Source organism: Pteropus medius, unplaced genomic scaffold (assembly GCF_902729225.1).
Source record: "Pteropus medius unplaced genomic scaffold, Ma_sr-lr_union100, whole genome shotgun sequence".
Lineage (NCBI taxonomy): Eukaryota > Metazoa > Chordata > Mammalia > Chiroptera > Pteropodidae > Pteropus > Pteropus medius.
This window is the reverse complement of record NW_024349803.1, coordinates 21,185,366-21,198,450: the sequence shown is the minus strand read 5'-3', so window position 1 is coordinate 21,198,450 and position 13,085 is coordinate 21,185,366. Positions and strand designations below refer to the sequence as shown.

The 13,085-nt window shown below is 58.2% G+C and overlaps 3 protein-coding genes across 5 annotated transcripts; all 3 read left to right on the top strand.

The window, feature by feature from the left end:
* Positions 1-3,292: 3,292 nt before the first annotated feature.
* On the top strand, positions 3,293-6,479 carry HYAL1 (hyaluronidase 1). 2 transcript variants are annotated; one of them, XM_039837842.1, is made up of 4 exons: positions 3,293-3,711; positions 4,064-4,977; positions 5,333-5,422; positions 5,599-6,479. In XM_039837842.1, the coding sequence occupies exons 2-4, from the start codon at positions 4,078-4,080 to the stop codon at positions 5,914-5,916; spliced, it is 1,308 nt and encodes a 435-aa protein (XP_039693776.1). In that variant the 5' UTR covers positions 3,293-3,711; positions 4,064-4,077; the 3' UTR covers positions 5,917-6,479. The 2 variants fall into 2 exon arrangements, with proteins under 2 accessions (XP_039693776.1, XP_039693775.1); XM_039837841.1 differs by having other exon boundaries at positions 3,295-3,711; positions 4,054-4,977.
* A 603-nt stretch (positions 6,480-7,082) lies between these two features.
* Positions 7,083-12,952, top strand: HYAL3 (hyaluronidase 3). The gene is made up of 4 exons (XM_039837838.1): positions 7,083-7,232; positions 10,786-11,696; positions 12,072-12,161; positions 12,281-12,952. The coding sequence occupies exons 2-4, from the start codon at positions 10,803-10,805 to the stop codon at positions 12,551-12,553; spliced, it is 1,257 nt and encodes a 418-aa protein (XP_039693772.1). The 5' UTR covers positions 7,083-7,232; positions 10,786-10,802; the 3' UTR covers positions 12,554-12,952.
* NAA80 (N-alpha-acetyltransferase 80, NatH catalytic subunit) lies at positions 7,228-10,065 on the top strand. 2 transcript variants are annotated; one of them, XM_039837857.1, is made up of 2 exons: positions 7,228-7,787; positions 9,018-10,065. In XM_039837857.1, the coding sequence occupies exons 1-2, from the start codon at positions 7,671-7,673 to the stop codon at positions 9,846-9,848; spliced, it is 948 nt and encodes a 315-aa protein (XP_039693791.1). In that variant the 5' UTR covers positions 7,228-7,670; the 3' UTR covers positions 9,849-10,065. The 2 variants fall into 2 exon arrangements, with proteins under 2 accessions (XP_039693791.1, XP_039693792.1); XM_039837858.1 differs by lacking the exon at positions 7,228-7,787 and having other exon boundaries at positions 8,947-10,065.
* Positions 12,953-13,085: the final 133 nt, after the last annotated feature.

Genomic DNA, 13,085 nt, shown 5'->3' with positions numbered 1-13,085 from the left:
TTGATCTTTCCTGGCTAGGCAAGTCGCCAGACCACCCCTCCCTGCTGTTTCCACAGGCAAGGGCGTCTCCTCCACTCCCTACTCCCAAGGGTGGTGGACTCCAGCCACCTCTCCCCCCTGAGTCACAGCCCTCTACTGGGTATGGTCGGAAGAGGCAAGCAGGGGATTGGGGTGTGAATTCTAGGGTCCAGTCCCCATCCCACTGCAGATACATGATGGGGCAAAAGGAAAGCATCATGAGCCTGGGAGCAGACATTTTAAGAGGTCAGCCTTAAGAAGTCTCCTATACATAGAATATGATTTGTCCCTGGTTACCCCAGGGGAGAGAAGTGGCAGCCAGAGCAGTCAGACTAGCTCTGCCCTGCTTCACGCCCCTGCACCTGAAAGGAGTTACCCTGGGTGGGTCTCTGCCCTGCCTCTTAACCATCACACTCACACCTGGGTGTCCCTGTCCAGTGATGACTCAGCCCTGCCCTCAGGACACACTGGCTCTGGGGGAGACAGGCTCAAGAAACAGCTGAGTGTTGAGGAGGGCAGCCAGCCACGAGGACTCTGGAGAGGTATCTTGGCGAAAGTGCTTTCTATGAGTTTTGAGAGGTAAGGAGGTGGCTCGATGCTAGGAGCAAGCAGGCACAAAGGCTGGAGGAAGCCACACTCAGCTAGGACTCAGTAGGAGTCTGGGCTGAGGCTGGGGGTCTGCTGCAGGCCGAAGAGGGAGGGACAGCCCCGGAGCAGCACGAGACCTAACCACCAGAGGGTAGTGACTGTCCTGCCTGTTCAGTGAACGCATGGAACACACACCTGCCAGCGCTGGGCTCGCTGCTGGGGATGCGTCCGTGAACCACACCAACAAAGACCTCTGTCCCTGTGGACACAGTGTAGAAGGAGATGCACCCTACATGTGAAGATGACAGTGGAGGGTGCTCCCCAGAGAGGCACGCAGGTGCGGGGATGGCGCGGTTGGGGGAGCAGAGCCTGCAGAAGCAAGTCCCTCCAGATCGATGTCCATTCAGGTCGTAAAGCAATTCCTCATCCGCCTAGCTGGTGATGGCAAAGAAGGGCGAAGGGCCGGGTGGTTGCCCCGGGAGGGCAACATCAATTCACGTTGAGGAGGGTCCCCAGGTGGAAGGTTTCCCAAGTGTTTGTGGCGGTGGTGGGGAGACAGCCTGCTGGAAAGAAGATTCAGATGTTGGCCAGTAAGACCATGAGACAATGGAGCCAAAATAAGGAGGGCGGCTGTGACCCACACATAGCACATCTGTGAGCTACCAAACCCACATCTGTAACCTCCCAACACACAGGTGATGAAGGCATACCCGTGGCCTCACCGACATGGCTGGGACCTTTCCCATCTAGCTATGACCCTTACATACCCATAACCCGCTATGTACAAAGCTGTGACCTGCACCCCGCCAGCTGTGATCCCTCCAATCCTGTGACTACCTCTTATCACTTCCTGAAGGGACCTGGAAGACAGCCTTGGAGAAAGCGCAACTTGAGACAGCCAGAGCTGTCCGGTGGGTAAACTGGGTGAGGGGAGCAGGGAGTGAGGTGGCTCAGGGGCCTGAGGTCTGTAGAACCAGAAAGCAGGCAGAGCTGGACCTTGAAGCTGGACTGACCTGTCAATGGAGCATAAAAAATACATTCCTGAGAGGAATCAGTTCTTCATCCTCAGCCTCTGGGTTGTCCAAGAGGGTTATCAGATGTGCGGCCTAAAGGTGGACACCAGGAGGTCTCGTCACAGCCCGCGGTCTGGGTACGTGAGTCCTTCAGGGGCTAATCAGAGGATTGGCTGGAACTCTGAGGTATGTCCAGGTGTCGATGTAGGACTGGACAGTTAAAAAGCTTAAGTCCCCAGGCTACTTGAAACAAGAACAAAATCTTTCCTTGGGCCTCAACCTACTTGATTTTAATAATTTAGCAGTTTGTCTATAGTGGTTCCATTTTATTTCTTCGGTCTGTTCCTCAGACCCCAGACACATGCCACTTGAACCAATCAGACCAGAATAACCTGGCAGAAGCTGGCCTATAGGTGGGGCCCTGGGGTGGGGAAGGGCTTCGGGCACCCCAGCTGCTTCCTGCTGTTTCACCATTAGATCGTCTCTCTTGGACCGAAGCCAACTAGAGAATGCTTGCTGGCCTGCTGGTTGGCTGGATTGTGCCAGTTGCAGCACTAGGTTTCCGGGGGCACCAGGAGGTAGCATGGAGCCCTTGGGAGTTTGCCAGGCTCTCTGAACCTAATGGTCATCACTCTGGGACCCTGCTTCTGGAACAGGCTCAGCAGCCTCCACCTCTGTGGCTAGGTCATGGCTGGTGTGCCCACAGCCCCCAGCACCCTGGATCCTCCTCTCCATCCCTGCCAGCTTCTCCATCCTAGTCAGCCCGAAGGACCAAACCCGGATGGCAGCCATCCGTGCCACTGCTGGTGACCACTATGCTGGAGACCACCATGCTGGAGGGTCACTGGCTCAGGCTCAGACTGGGCTGTAGACCCTGGCAGCATTTTCACCTGGGCCGGGGCCATGATGCTCCCTTCACCCCACCCTGGCAGGCAAGCTTGGGCCTGGGCACCTAACAGGTCTCAATCACTAGCTTCTGAATCAGCACACAAGTGAAGTCACCAAGGAATGAACAAGCATGCAGTCACTGATACACCCTGCAGAGACCCGTGGTCTTACCAACGTGGTCTCACAGTCACAAGACAGCTGAGTCTCACACTCTGCTGGAGTTTGCGTGGAGGCCCAGATGGCCACTAACTACACCTTCACAGAGATATAATAATCGCTGAGCCAGCAAGTGTACAGAGGGTGACAACACAGGCCTGACTTCATGAGCACAGTGCCTTTCAGACACAGGTCCCTAAAGCAGGGATGACTTATCTACCAGGCACAGGGCCTAAGAGCCACAATACTTCTAGGGACCCACAAACATGTTTTGATTTTTATTTTTTTAATAGAAGAAAAAATATAAATAATATATAATGAAGTCATTTTGGATTGTATTTCTTTATACCAACATTGTTGTAAAATATATTTTTAAATATTTTTTGAGGAAGGGACTCACAAAGGCAAAAGTGTCCAGGGCTCCCAGATGTCATGATGCAGCTACGCAGGGCAAATTCACTCCCTGGGTATTCTCCCGAGGCACCCAGACTCCAGTACCACAAACAGGCCTGCCCAGCTGGGCAGCCACCCAGACAACCCCCCTGCACTGCCTCAGTCCAAATAAAGCCACCCCCACCTCAGTCCAAATAAAGCCACAAAGCCCTGCCCTAATGCTGACAGTGTGGGAGGAGGGGCCACTTCCTGCCCAGGCCCCACCCCGACCAAGAGCACTTTGCTAGGGATGCTGAGGTGGCTCTGCTGCCTGGCCCTGGCCCTCCGAGGCCCGCCCCCATACTGGGTGGGGTGACCCCCCTACAAAAGCTCAGAGTTGTCAGCAGCTGCTTCTTCCTCCAAGAGTCTGGTGCAGCTGGAACACAGTTAAGGAACAAAGAATCTTGCTGATTCTTGTCTAGGCGCTCACCCTGGGGTCAGGAAGTTTGGAGAATGAGGCCCTTCAGCCCTGAGGTTTGCAGGAACAGTGGACAGACTGGTGGGTGGATATACAGGAGAGCTGGGCCAGCCAGTCCTTGATCACTGAGCATCCCCCCTCCAACGGCTGGCTGGGATTCCCGGAAGAAGAGACAGAAAAGGCACCCCCATTAGTCAGGTAAGCCTGGGGGCCAAGGGCCTGGCTTCCTGCCAGTCTTCTTAGAACAGATGTCATGGCTTCTGTGGCCCTTGGGGAAGTAGGGTGGGTGAGCCTAGGCCAGGGCAAGGCCTGTGGGAGACGGCAAAGGCTGGGCCCTAGAGGAAACTTAGACATGCCCTCCAGGGACTTTGTTCCTTTCTATGCCTTTTCTTTGCCCTTTGACCTCCCTGAGCCCTGCGGGTTGGTGTTTACCTGAAACCAGACCAGGGGTGGATTAATGAGCCAGGGGTTTGGACTGCTTGCCCTGAGCAGGCGTCAGAGAGTTCAAGGCCTGCTCTCAGCTCTGCCTCCCGTGGCTAGGTTTCCCTAGACCTACCCTGTGCCATGGCAGCCCACCTGCTTCCTGTCTGCGCCCTCTTCCTGACTTTGCTCGGCATGACCCAAGGCTCCGGAGGCCCTGTGGTACCCGACCAGCCCTTCACCACCGTCTGGAATGCCAACACCCAGTGGTGCCTGGAGAGGCACGGCGTGGACGTGGATGTCAGTGTCTTTGATGTGGTGGCCAACCCCGGGCAGACCTTCCTTGGCCCTAACATGATCATTTTCTACAGCTCCCAGCTGGGCACCTACCCCTACTATACATCGGCTGGGGAGCCTGTGTTTGGCGGCCTGCCCCAGAATGCCAGCTTGGATGCCCACCTGGCCCACACATTCCAGGACGTCCTGGCTGCCATGCCTGTGTCCGACTTCTCAGGGCTGGCAGTCATTGACTGGGAGGCATGGCGCCCACGCTGGGCCTTCAACTGGGACACCAAGGATATTTATCGGCAGCGCTCACGGGAACTGGTGGAGGGGCAGCACCCTGACTGGCCAGCTCCTTGGGTGGAAACAGCAGCCCAGGAACAGTTCCAGAGGGCTGCACGGGACTGGATGGTAGCCACCCTCAAGCTGGGACAGGCACTGCGACCCCGTGGCCTCTGGGGCTTCTATGGCTTCCCTGACTGCTATAATTATGACTTTCTAAGTCCTAGCTACACAGGAGAGTGCCCACCAGGTATCCGTGCCCAGAACGACCAGCTGGGGTGGCTGTGGGGCCAGAGCCGTGCCCTCTACCCTAGCATCTACATGCCCTCAGCGCTGGAGGGCACGGGGAAGGCACAGATGTATGTGCGGCACCGTGTGGGTGAGGCATTCCGTGTGGCTGTAGATGCTGGGGACCCCAGTCTGCCGGTGTTACCCTATGTCCAAATCTTCTACGACATGACAAGCCGTTTTCTGTCCCTGGTAAGTCTCGTTCTGTGACCCTGCCCACCCTGTACCTTACCTCGTCAGGCATTAGGCCCAGCAGCTGAGGCCATACAGGCTTTGGGCATTTTCATCCATTCATTCTCTTGTTCTTTGAACACCTATCGTGTGCCAAGCTCTGTGCTAGGCACAGGTGGTTCAACATTCATTAGCGGGATGTAGTCCCCACCTGCATGGCCCTCACAGGCTAGGGAGGGCACAGGCTGGCCATTGGCCACCAGGGCCAGAGCAGCCCCGAGTGGGGGTTATGAGTTATTTACCTCATCCAGTGTTACAGTAATCTGCTGTGGAGCGGGAGAGGGGCTCCACAGAGCTGTGCTGTCCCTTTCCCCAGGATGACCTGGAGCACAGCCTGGGGGAGAGTGCAGCCCAGGGAGCAGCAGGAGTGGTGCTCTGGGTGAGCTGGGAGAACACCAAAACCAAGGTAAGCTCAGGCCCAGGGTGGGGGCGGGGGCGGAAGGTGCTGCCCTGCTGACTGGGGAGACCTTGGTCCACCCTTCCCACTCCCGAAGTCCCGGCTGGCCAGCAGGCGAGGGCTTCAATGCCCTAGGTAGGCCCATGCATGGCCGTGGTGTCCCCGACACTCCCTCTCCTACCCAGGAATCATGCCAGGCCATCAAGGAGTATGTGGACACCACGCTGGGGCCCTTCATCCTGAACGTGACCAGTGGGGCTCGTCTGTGCAGTCAAGCCCTGTGCTCCGGCCATGGCCGCTGTGCCCGGCGCCTCAGCCACTCTGACGCCCTCTTCACCCTCAACCCCGCCAGTTTCTCCATCGAGTCCACACCTGGTGGTGGGCCCCTGACCCTGCGAGGTGCCCTCTCACTTGAGGATCGGGTGCGGATGGCTGTAGAGTTCAAATGTCGCTGCTACCCTGGCTGGAGGGGAGCATGGTGTGAGCAGCAGGGCACCTGGTGATCGGCCACACACCGGGACACACAGAGTACCACTTAATGCACTCTGGGCCCGGCCAAGGCTTTTTCGAATACAGGCAGTTACATGAGTCGTGGTCACAGTCAGTAGTACACTCAGCCACTGTCATGAGCATATACCTGCGCATGCACACATGCTTACAGACCGGGATAGTTCCATAAGGAGTTCGAGACTCAGGCACCCACCAGCAGTCAAAAAATCTCTTCCAGAGACACTGAGCCAGTCTTTAAACTGCAGCAATCACAAAAACTGACATTCACGGAGCGCCTACTCTTCTCCAAGTCCTGTGCTAAGCATTTTAAGTAGGCTAACTCATTCAGTCCTAACAAGACGCTATGAGGAAACTGAGGCACAATGGGAGAGAAAGCCCTCTGCCCAAGGTTGCACAGCGAGAAAATAGGGAAGCTGAGATTCGAACCCATGCTCTTTGGCTATAGAGGTAGAGCCCTTTGACTCTTACTATGTGTTGATGGTAAACAGCCCTGCACGCAACTTGAATCCGTTCAGAGGCACCAGCCCCGAAAATAAAGCAAATGATGATTCTTGCATCAAATGCTGTTTATTGAGCGCCTAAAATGTGCAGGCGCCAGGATCCAGAGGGCACAGTAGTCTCGTCTCTCAGATCTGACGTCAGTCCGAGGGCGGCCGCTTCCCAGGGCGGGGCCCACATTTCAAGAGGAAGTTCCACCTGGTCATTTCCACGCTGGACGGGGGCAGAAGGCCGGGAGCTGAGACAAAGCGGAGCAGGGGCGAGACCTGAGTCCGGGGGTGAGGCGGGAGCGGAGCCAACTGGAGGAGGGGCCTGCCCGCCCAGTTTAGGCTTGGGGAACACCAGGCGCCAGCACCGCCTCCGCAGAGCCAAATCGAGGCGGGACCTAAGCGGTGACGCACGGAGCGAGACACTGGGCCTCCATGGGGCGGGGCCTGGAGGGGCGGAGCCAACAGGAGATGGAGCCGGCGTTGGGTCGGAGTGGCGACGCGCTGGGAGCAGGGCCGGGTTCAGCGCGCTCGGGCGGGGAAGAGGCGGAGCCAGGGTACAGACCGAGTCTGCGTCCCGTCAGTGTTATGACGCATGGGCCGGGGGCGGGGCCTAAGAGGGTCACACGGGGGCTGGGGGCGGGGCCTGGCCGCCCCGGGAGACTCTGGACCTAGTGGTGCGCCGCGGCTTGCGACGACCGCAGTGCGTCCGCCGCACCGCTAGGGGCCAGCGCGGGCGGACGGAGGAGTCCGAGCCAGAGACAGCGAGTTCCCGATCTGTGCGGAGCCAGGACGCCGAGCATCCTGAATCCCGGCTTCAACATGTCAGTACCGCCCTCACCCCGTGCGCTGCGTGTCCGTGCTCTTTATACCCCGCGCATCTGTCTTCTCCGCGCGTGCGGTCAAGTGCCTGTGTCGCCCCGCACGCCCTCCCTGTGTCTGTGGTTCCCTCCCAGAGCATGCCGAACCACACCCACCCAGAGTCAAGCTCCCGAAGCCCCTCACCCCCACAACAGCACGGTTTGCCCACTAAGAGGGGGGGGAAAACCGAGGCACCAGAGGGACAGTGCCTCCTCTCTCTGAGGACCCAGGGGCCCCGCCCACAGTGGGTTGGGTCGGTACTGAAGGGGTTAAACCGGGGGGGAAGATTGAGGTTCCAGGCCTCGAGGCAGATCCTGGGGCTTCCTTCCTCCTGGTGAAAGGGTGTCGCAGCTGCGGAGGTAACTGATTGCAGGTGAGGGCCTTAGAGCCCTCGGAGTGGAATGTGGTGTGAGGCGAGAGGCCCACCTGTTACTGATCAGTGTGGAATTGGCCTCAACTCAAGGGACCTTCCTGGGGAGGTGGGGAAGGGGAGCCACGACACCCAGTCTGATAAGCAGGTGAGTAGAATGGTGGGGCCCAGCACCTCCCCCAGCCCTCACCCCCACCGCCAGAAATCCCCCAACATAGATCCTTCTGCCAGCAGGGCCTGAGGTAGGATGGGCAAACAATGGGGTTTGGGTGCAGAAGATCTGGACCCCTAAGCTGGTGGCCGTTGGAACCCCTGTGAATGGAGGAAGGAAGCTGTGGTCCTTATCTAGGGTTGCTACGAAACTCAGGCCAGTGCAGAACCAGGCTTGCAGGAGCTACCGCTGCTGTGTGACTGTGAGCCAGGCCCCTTGTTAGTGCTACGGGGGCCCCATCTGAGGGTACAGTTGGGTCCATGCTCAGTCAAAGTGCCCTGGCAGTTTTGGGGAGGGGATCATGGGCCCTGTGCCCCAGGCAGAGAAGGCAATCCAGGGAGGAGAAAACAGCCCAATGGGTGGGTGAGTGGTGTCCCAGGATCTGTTAAATGGTGGGCGTGGCCCAGGTGGTCAAAAAGGGTGACCTGGAATATAGGCAAGGGGCGTCCTGGCGATAGTTGTGTTCCCCCCAAAAGGAGCCTTGGATGGGTTTAAGCAGGGGTCATGGTGTCTGGTTTGCATGTTCTGTCCACTAGCCAGCGAGCTGCAGTGGTATAGGGCTAGATCAACTGTCCTGGGGAGGACAAAGTTGTAGCCAGACCAGGCTAGGGCCAGGACTCCTAGGTTCTGCCCCAGCCTTTAGCCCTCAGCCTCTGTCCAGTGTGGGGCATGACACTCTAAACCCATCCCCTCTGCTGTCCACCTGAGTCAGCTCCCCTAGGTATAGAAAAGAAATGGGTCTCCTCCGGCTTACCTGTGCTATTAGGTGAGTATGGGAACAAGGTACAACCCACTACTCCCCTGTTCTAGGATGCATGGCTCCCCTAGTACTCTGTCAGCCCCTTCCTGCTCCAGGCCTATCCTCCCTCCTAGAACAGCCCAGCATGGCTGGTGTCCATAGGAGGAGTACCCTTGTGGTCTGAGGAGATGCCAGGTCCTGGAGACCATGGCCTTAACCCCCAGCTTGGCACTGAGCCACCTGCAGCCCAGCAAGAGATAGCCTTGGCTCCCAGCCTGACTTAGCCAAGCCTGGATCTTGCATGTAGGCAGGAGCTGACTCTGAGCCCTGGCCCAGCCAAGCTGACCCCTACCCTAGACCCTACGCACTGGATGGAGCTGATCCTGAGTACCAGCCCAGCTGAGCTGACTCTGGATCCTGCATGCCAGCCAGAGCCAATCCCGAGATCCAACCTGGCCAAGCTGACCCTGGATCCTGCACACCAGCCAGAGCTGATCCTGAGCCCCAGGCTATCTGAACTGACCCCGGGTTCTGCATGCCATCCAGAGATGACCCTCAGACCTGGCTCAACTGAGCTGACCCTGGAGCCTGTGCACTGCCGACCTGAGCTCCTGGATGCCTGTGCCGACCTCATCAATGAGCAGTGGCCCCGCAGCCGGGCCTCCCGCCTGCACTCCTTGGGCCAGTCTTCAGACAACTTCCCCCTCTGCCTGATGCTGCTGAGTTCCAACCCCACACCCGGGGCAGCCCCCATCGTGGTGGGCCATGCCCGCCTGTCACGGGTGCTGGACCAGCCCCAGAGCCTGCTAGTAGAGACAGTGGTGGTGGCCCGGGCTCTAAGGGGCCGTGGCTTTGGCCGCTGCCTCATGGAGGGCCTTGAGGTCTTTGCCCAGGCCCGGGGCTTCCGCCGGCTGCATCTCACCACCCATGACCAGTTAAACTTCTATGCCCACCTGGGCTACCGGCTGGGTGAGCCTGTGCAGGGCCTGGTCTTCACCAGCCGACGGCTGCCCACCACCTTGCTCAGTGCCTTCCCCAGGGCCTTTCCCCCCCGACCACCCTGCAATGTCCTCAGCCCGACTGCTCAAGCTGCTCCAAGAGCCCCCAAAGGGCCATCCTTGCCACCACCCCCTCCCCTGCCTGAGCCCTTGACCTCCTCATCACTACTTCCAGCAAGGCCCCTTCCACAAAACCTGCTGGAGACACAATACTGTGACCTGAGAGGATGCCCCATCTTCTGGATGGAAAAGGACATCTGAGAGCCACTAAGGGCAAGGCACTGTCTTTCTGGGTCAGTGAACTACCCAGGACAGTCCTAGCCTCAGCACACTGGCCATACCTCAGCCCCTAACCCCTGACCTCTGGGGACAGCTTTAGCCTGAGCATGTTTCCTAAGTGCCAATAAGGCCAGGAGATGGCTCCTGGCTCTGGCTCAGAGCTGTCAGTGTGGCCGAATAAAGGCTTTTGTTGGGTGTAGCTATGACAGTTTATTTGTTGACCCCCACTCTTACCTCTCAGCCTCATCTTAGGTCCCCTGTCCCTCCAGGAGCCTCCAGATCCACCTTGGCCCTGAGGCCATGGATGGAAGGACACCTGCCCTTTGCCACACCCACTCTGCCATGTTCAGGGAACAGGGTGTCTGTCCCTTCTGCATTCACTCACTCATCACCATTCACTAAGCACCTACTATATGTTGGGCCCTGGTCTGGGCACGAACAACGGGAAACTAGATAGATAGGATCTTACTAGATAGGCTCTTGACCCAAGGTGACAGGGAGACAGATACAGTGGCAGGGTCTATGCTGGGACAGTGGGAGCCTAAGCACCCTCTACCTGGAGCTCCAGAAAACCTCCCACAGCAGAGACTTGAGTGCTGAGTAGGAATTAAGCCAGGCAAGGTGGGGGCTGAGTGTCATTGGGGCAGGAAACAAGATGGGCAGAGGAAATAAGGGGACTTGTGGATAGAGAAGGTGTCAGAGGGTACAGTAGTAGTGCCATGACAGAGATGGAAAACATGAGAAGGTAGCTGCCCAGGCCTGCTTGGGGTGTCGCTGCTCTGAGGCGTATGGGACCCCTTGAGGACTGTGCTTTTCCTACCCCCAGTCTTCTTGGGAGCTGAGGAAGTTTTCCCAGCTTTCTCTGCTGTGTGGGAGGTATGGCCATGGACTTTAAGCTCACAGCCCTTTTCTCCTGCAGGTTTCCATTCCCGAGGCATGACCATGCAGCTAGGCCCGGCCCTGGTGCTAGGGGTGGCCCTGTGCCTGGGGTGTGGCCAGCCCCTGCTTCAGGGCCCCGAACGCCCCTTCTCGGTGCTGTGGAACGTACCCTCAGCACACTGTAGGGCCCGCTTTGGTGTGCATTTGCCACTGGAGACCCTGGGCATCATAGCCAACCGCGGCCACCGTTTCCATGGTCAGAACATCACCATCTTCTACAAGAACCAGCTTGGCCTCTATCCCTACCTTGGGCCCAGGGGCACAGCTCACAATGGGGGCATCCCCCAGGCTGTGCTCCTTGACCGCCACCTGGCACGGGCTGCCTCCCAGATCCACCGCATTCTGGGACCTGGCTTCGCTGGTCTGGCAGTGCTGGACTGGGAGGAATGGTATCCACTCTGGGCTGGGAACTGGGGCCGCCGCCGAGCCTATCAGGCAGCCTCATGGGCTTGGGCACAGCAGGCATTCCCCGACCTGAACCCCCAGGAGCAGCTCCACCAGGCCCGTACTGGCTTTGAAAAGGCAGCCCGTGCACTGATGGAAGGCACGCTGCGGCTGGGCCAAGCACTGCGGCCCCGTGGGCTCTGGGGTTTCTACCACTTCCCAGCCTGTGGCAACGGCTGGCATGGTATGGCTTCTAATTACACGGGCCACTGCCACGCAGCCACCATCGCCCGCAACACCCAACTGCATTGGCTCTGGGCTGCCTCCAGCGCCCTCTTCCCCAGCATCTACCTCCCACCCAGGCTGCCTCCTGTTTACCACCAGACATTTGTCAGGTACCGTCTGGAAGAGGCATTTCGTGTGGCCCTCGCTGGGCACCCACATTCCCTGCCTGTCCTGGCCTATGTCCGCCTCACACACCAGTGCTCTGGGAGGTTCCTGTCCCAGGTGAGTGGAGGTTGATGTCTAGCGAGGAGGCATGACCCTGTCCTAGGGAAGGTCTGAGAGGGTTTGAGGGGAGCTGTGATCTAGTTGGTGGGGGGGTATGGGGGGGGGAGGGGCACGGTTCTGTCCTGGAGCATCTGATGAGCTGTGGCTCTGCCCCAGAAGATCTTGAGGAAGAAGGCAAGGCCCAGCCTTGGAGCCCTGGTCTGAGGGAAGACATTGTCTGAACAGAGGGCCTGAGAAGCCACTCAGAGGTTCAGTACCAAGGGGCCCTACTCTGGATGTGGAACCAGATCATGGCAGTGAGCCAGGTTCCTGGAAGGTGGATCAGATGGATCTGGCCAGCAGAGCCCTGGCTTAACAGCTCTCTGCTTCCAGGATGACCTTATGCATACCATTGGTGTGAGCGCAGCGCTGGGGGCAGCCGGCGTGGTGCTCTGGGGGGATCTGAGCATCTCCAGTTCTGAGGTGATCATTGCCTGCCCCGCCTCCAGCCTGGCACTCAGCCTGTGTTGGGGTCCCAGGGTTGGGAAGAGACCATGTCAGAGCCACCGAGCAGGAGTATTGATACATCCCTCCCTTCTCAGGAGAAGTGCTGGCGTCTTCATGACTACCTGGTGGATACCCTGGGTTCTTATGTGATCAATGTGACCAGGGCGGCCATAGCCTGCAGTCATCAGTGGTGCCATGGCCATGGGCGCTGTGCCCGGCAAGACCCAGGACAGCTGGAAGCCTTTCTGCACCTGCAGCCAGATGGCAGCCCTGGAACTTGGGAGTCCTTCAGCTGCCGCTGTTACTGGGGCTGGGCTGGCCCCAACTGCCAGGAGCCCAGGCCTGAGCCTGGGCCTGAAGCAGCATAAAGCCAGGAGTCACCTGCCCCAACCCTCTTGTCCCCGCTGCCATTTACCAGTCCTGGAGGATTCTGTCTCTTGTTCTATTTAGCCTAGCCAATCCTCTCATACACACACCCCACCTCCCATGAAAGAGACCAGAAAAAAAACGTTTACGCCGTTTTAAAACCAGGGCCCTGTGAGATCACCTGATCCCTCTTAAAAGGAAGCAGCCCCAGGGAGAGAGAAGGTTCCAAATGGTTAGGGTCACCAGCCCAGGGTTCAATTCCTACACATCACTGTGTCCATGAAGTGGTCACAGGAGACTTACCACTCCAAGGGCATGTAGGCCCCATTATCTTGGCTAAGGTATGTAAGCTGTTGTCTGTACTTTGCTTTCTTTCATCATAAAGTCATTTTTTCTTTCACTGCCTGAGGTTTGGCTGTTCCCTCTGTTGCACCAAGCCCTAAGTTCATCCCATCGCGAGCGTCCCGCCCGCTGCAAGTGCCCCCTAGATGCGGGTCATTGCGTGGTGGGCGGCTCCAGTGGGGCAGCTTCCGA

Excerpts from the sequence above, each read along its gene's own strand:
- NAA80 (XM_039837857.1), top strand. The coding sequence starts at position 7,671 with ATGTGGTGTGAGGCGAGAGGCCCACCTGTTACTGATCAGTGTGGAATT. Across the intron at positions 7,788-9,017 it reads ACACCCAGTCTGATAAGCAG|CCAGAGCCAATCCCGAGATC; the intron begins GTGAGTAGAATG and ends CCTGCATGCCAG.
- HYAL1 (XM_039837842.1), top strand. The coding sequence starts at position 4,078 with ATGGCAGCCCACCTGCTTCCTGTCTGCGCCCTCTTCCTGACTTTGCTC. Across the intron at positions 4,978-5,332 it reads CAAGCCGTTTTCTGTCCCTG|GATGACCTGGAGCACAGCCT; the intron begins GTAAGTCTCGTT and ends CCCTTTCCCCAG. Across the intron at positions 5,423-5,598 it reads GGGAGAACACCAAAACCAAG|GAATCATGCCAGGCCATCAA; the intron begins GTAAGCTCAGGC and ends TCTCCTACCCAG.
- HYAL3 (XM_039837838.1), top strand. The coding sequence starts at position 10,803 with ATGACCATGCAGCTAGGCCCGGCCCTGGTGCTAGGGGTGGCCCTGTGC. Across the intron at positions 11,697-12,071 it reads CTGGGAGGTTCCTGTCCCAG|GATGACCTTATGCATACCAT; the intron begins GTGAGTGGAGGT and ends CTCTGCTTCCAG. Across the intron at positions 12,162-12,280 it reads TGAGCATCTCCAGTTCTGAG|GAGAAGTGCTGGCGTCTTCA; the intron begins GTGATCATTGCC and ends CTCCCTTCTCAG.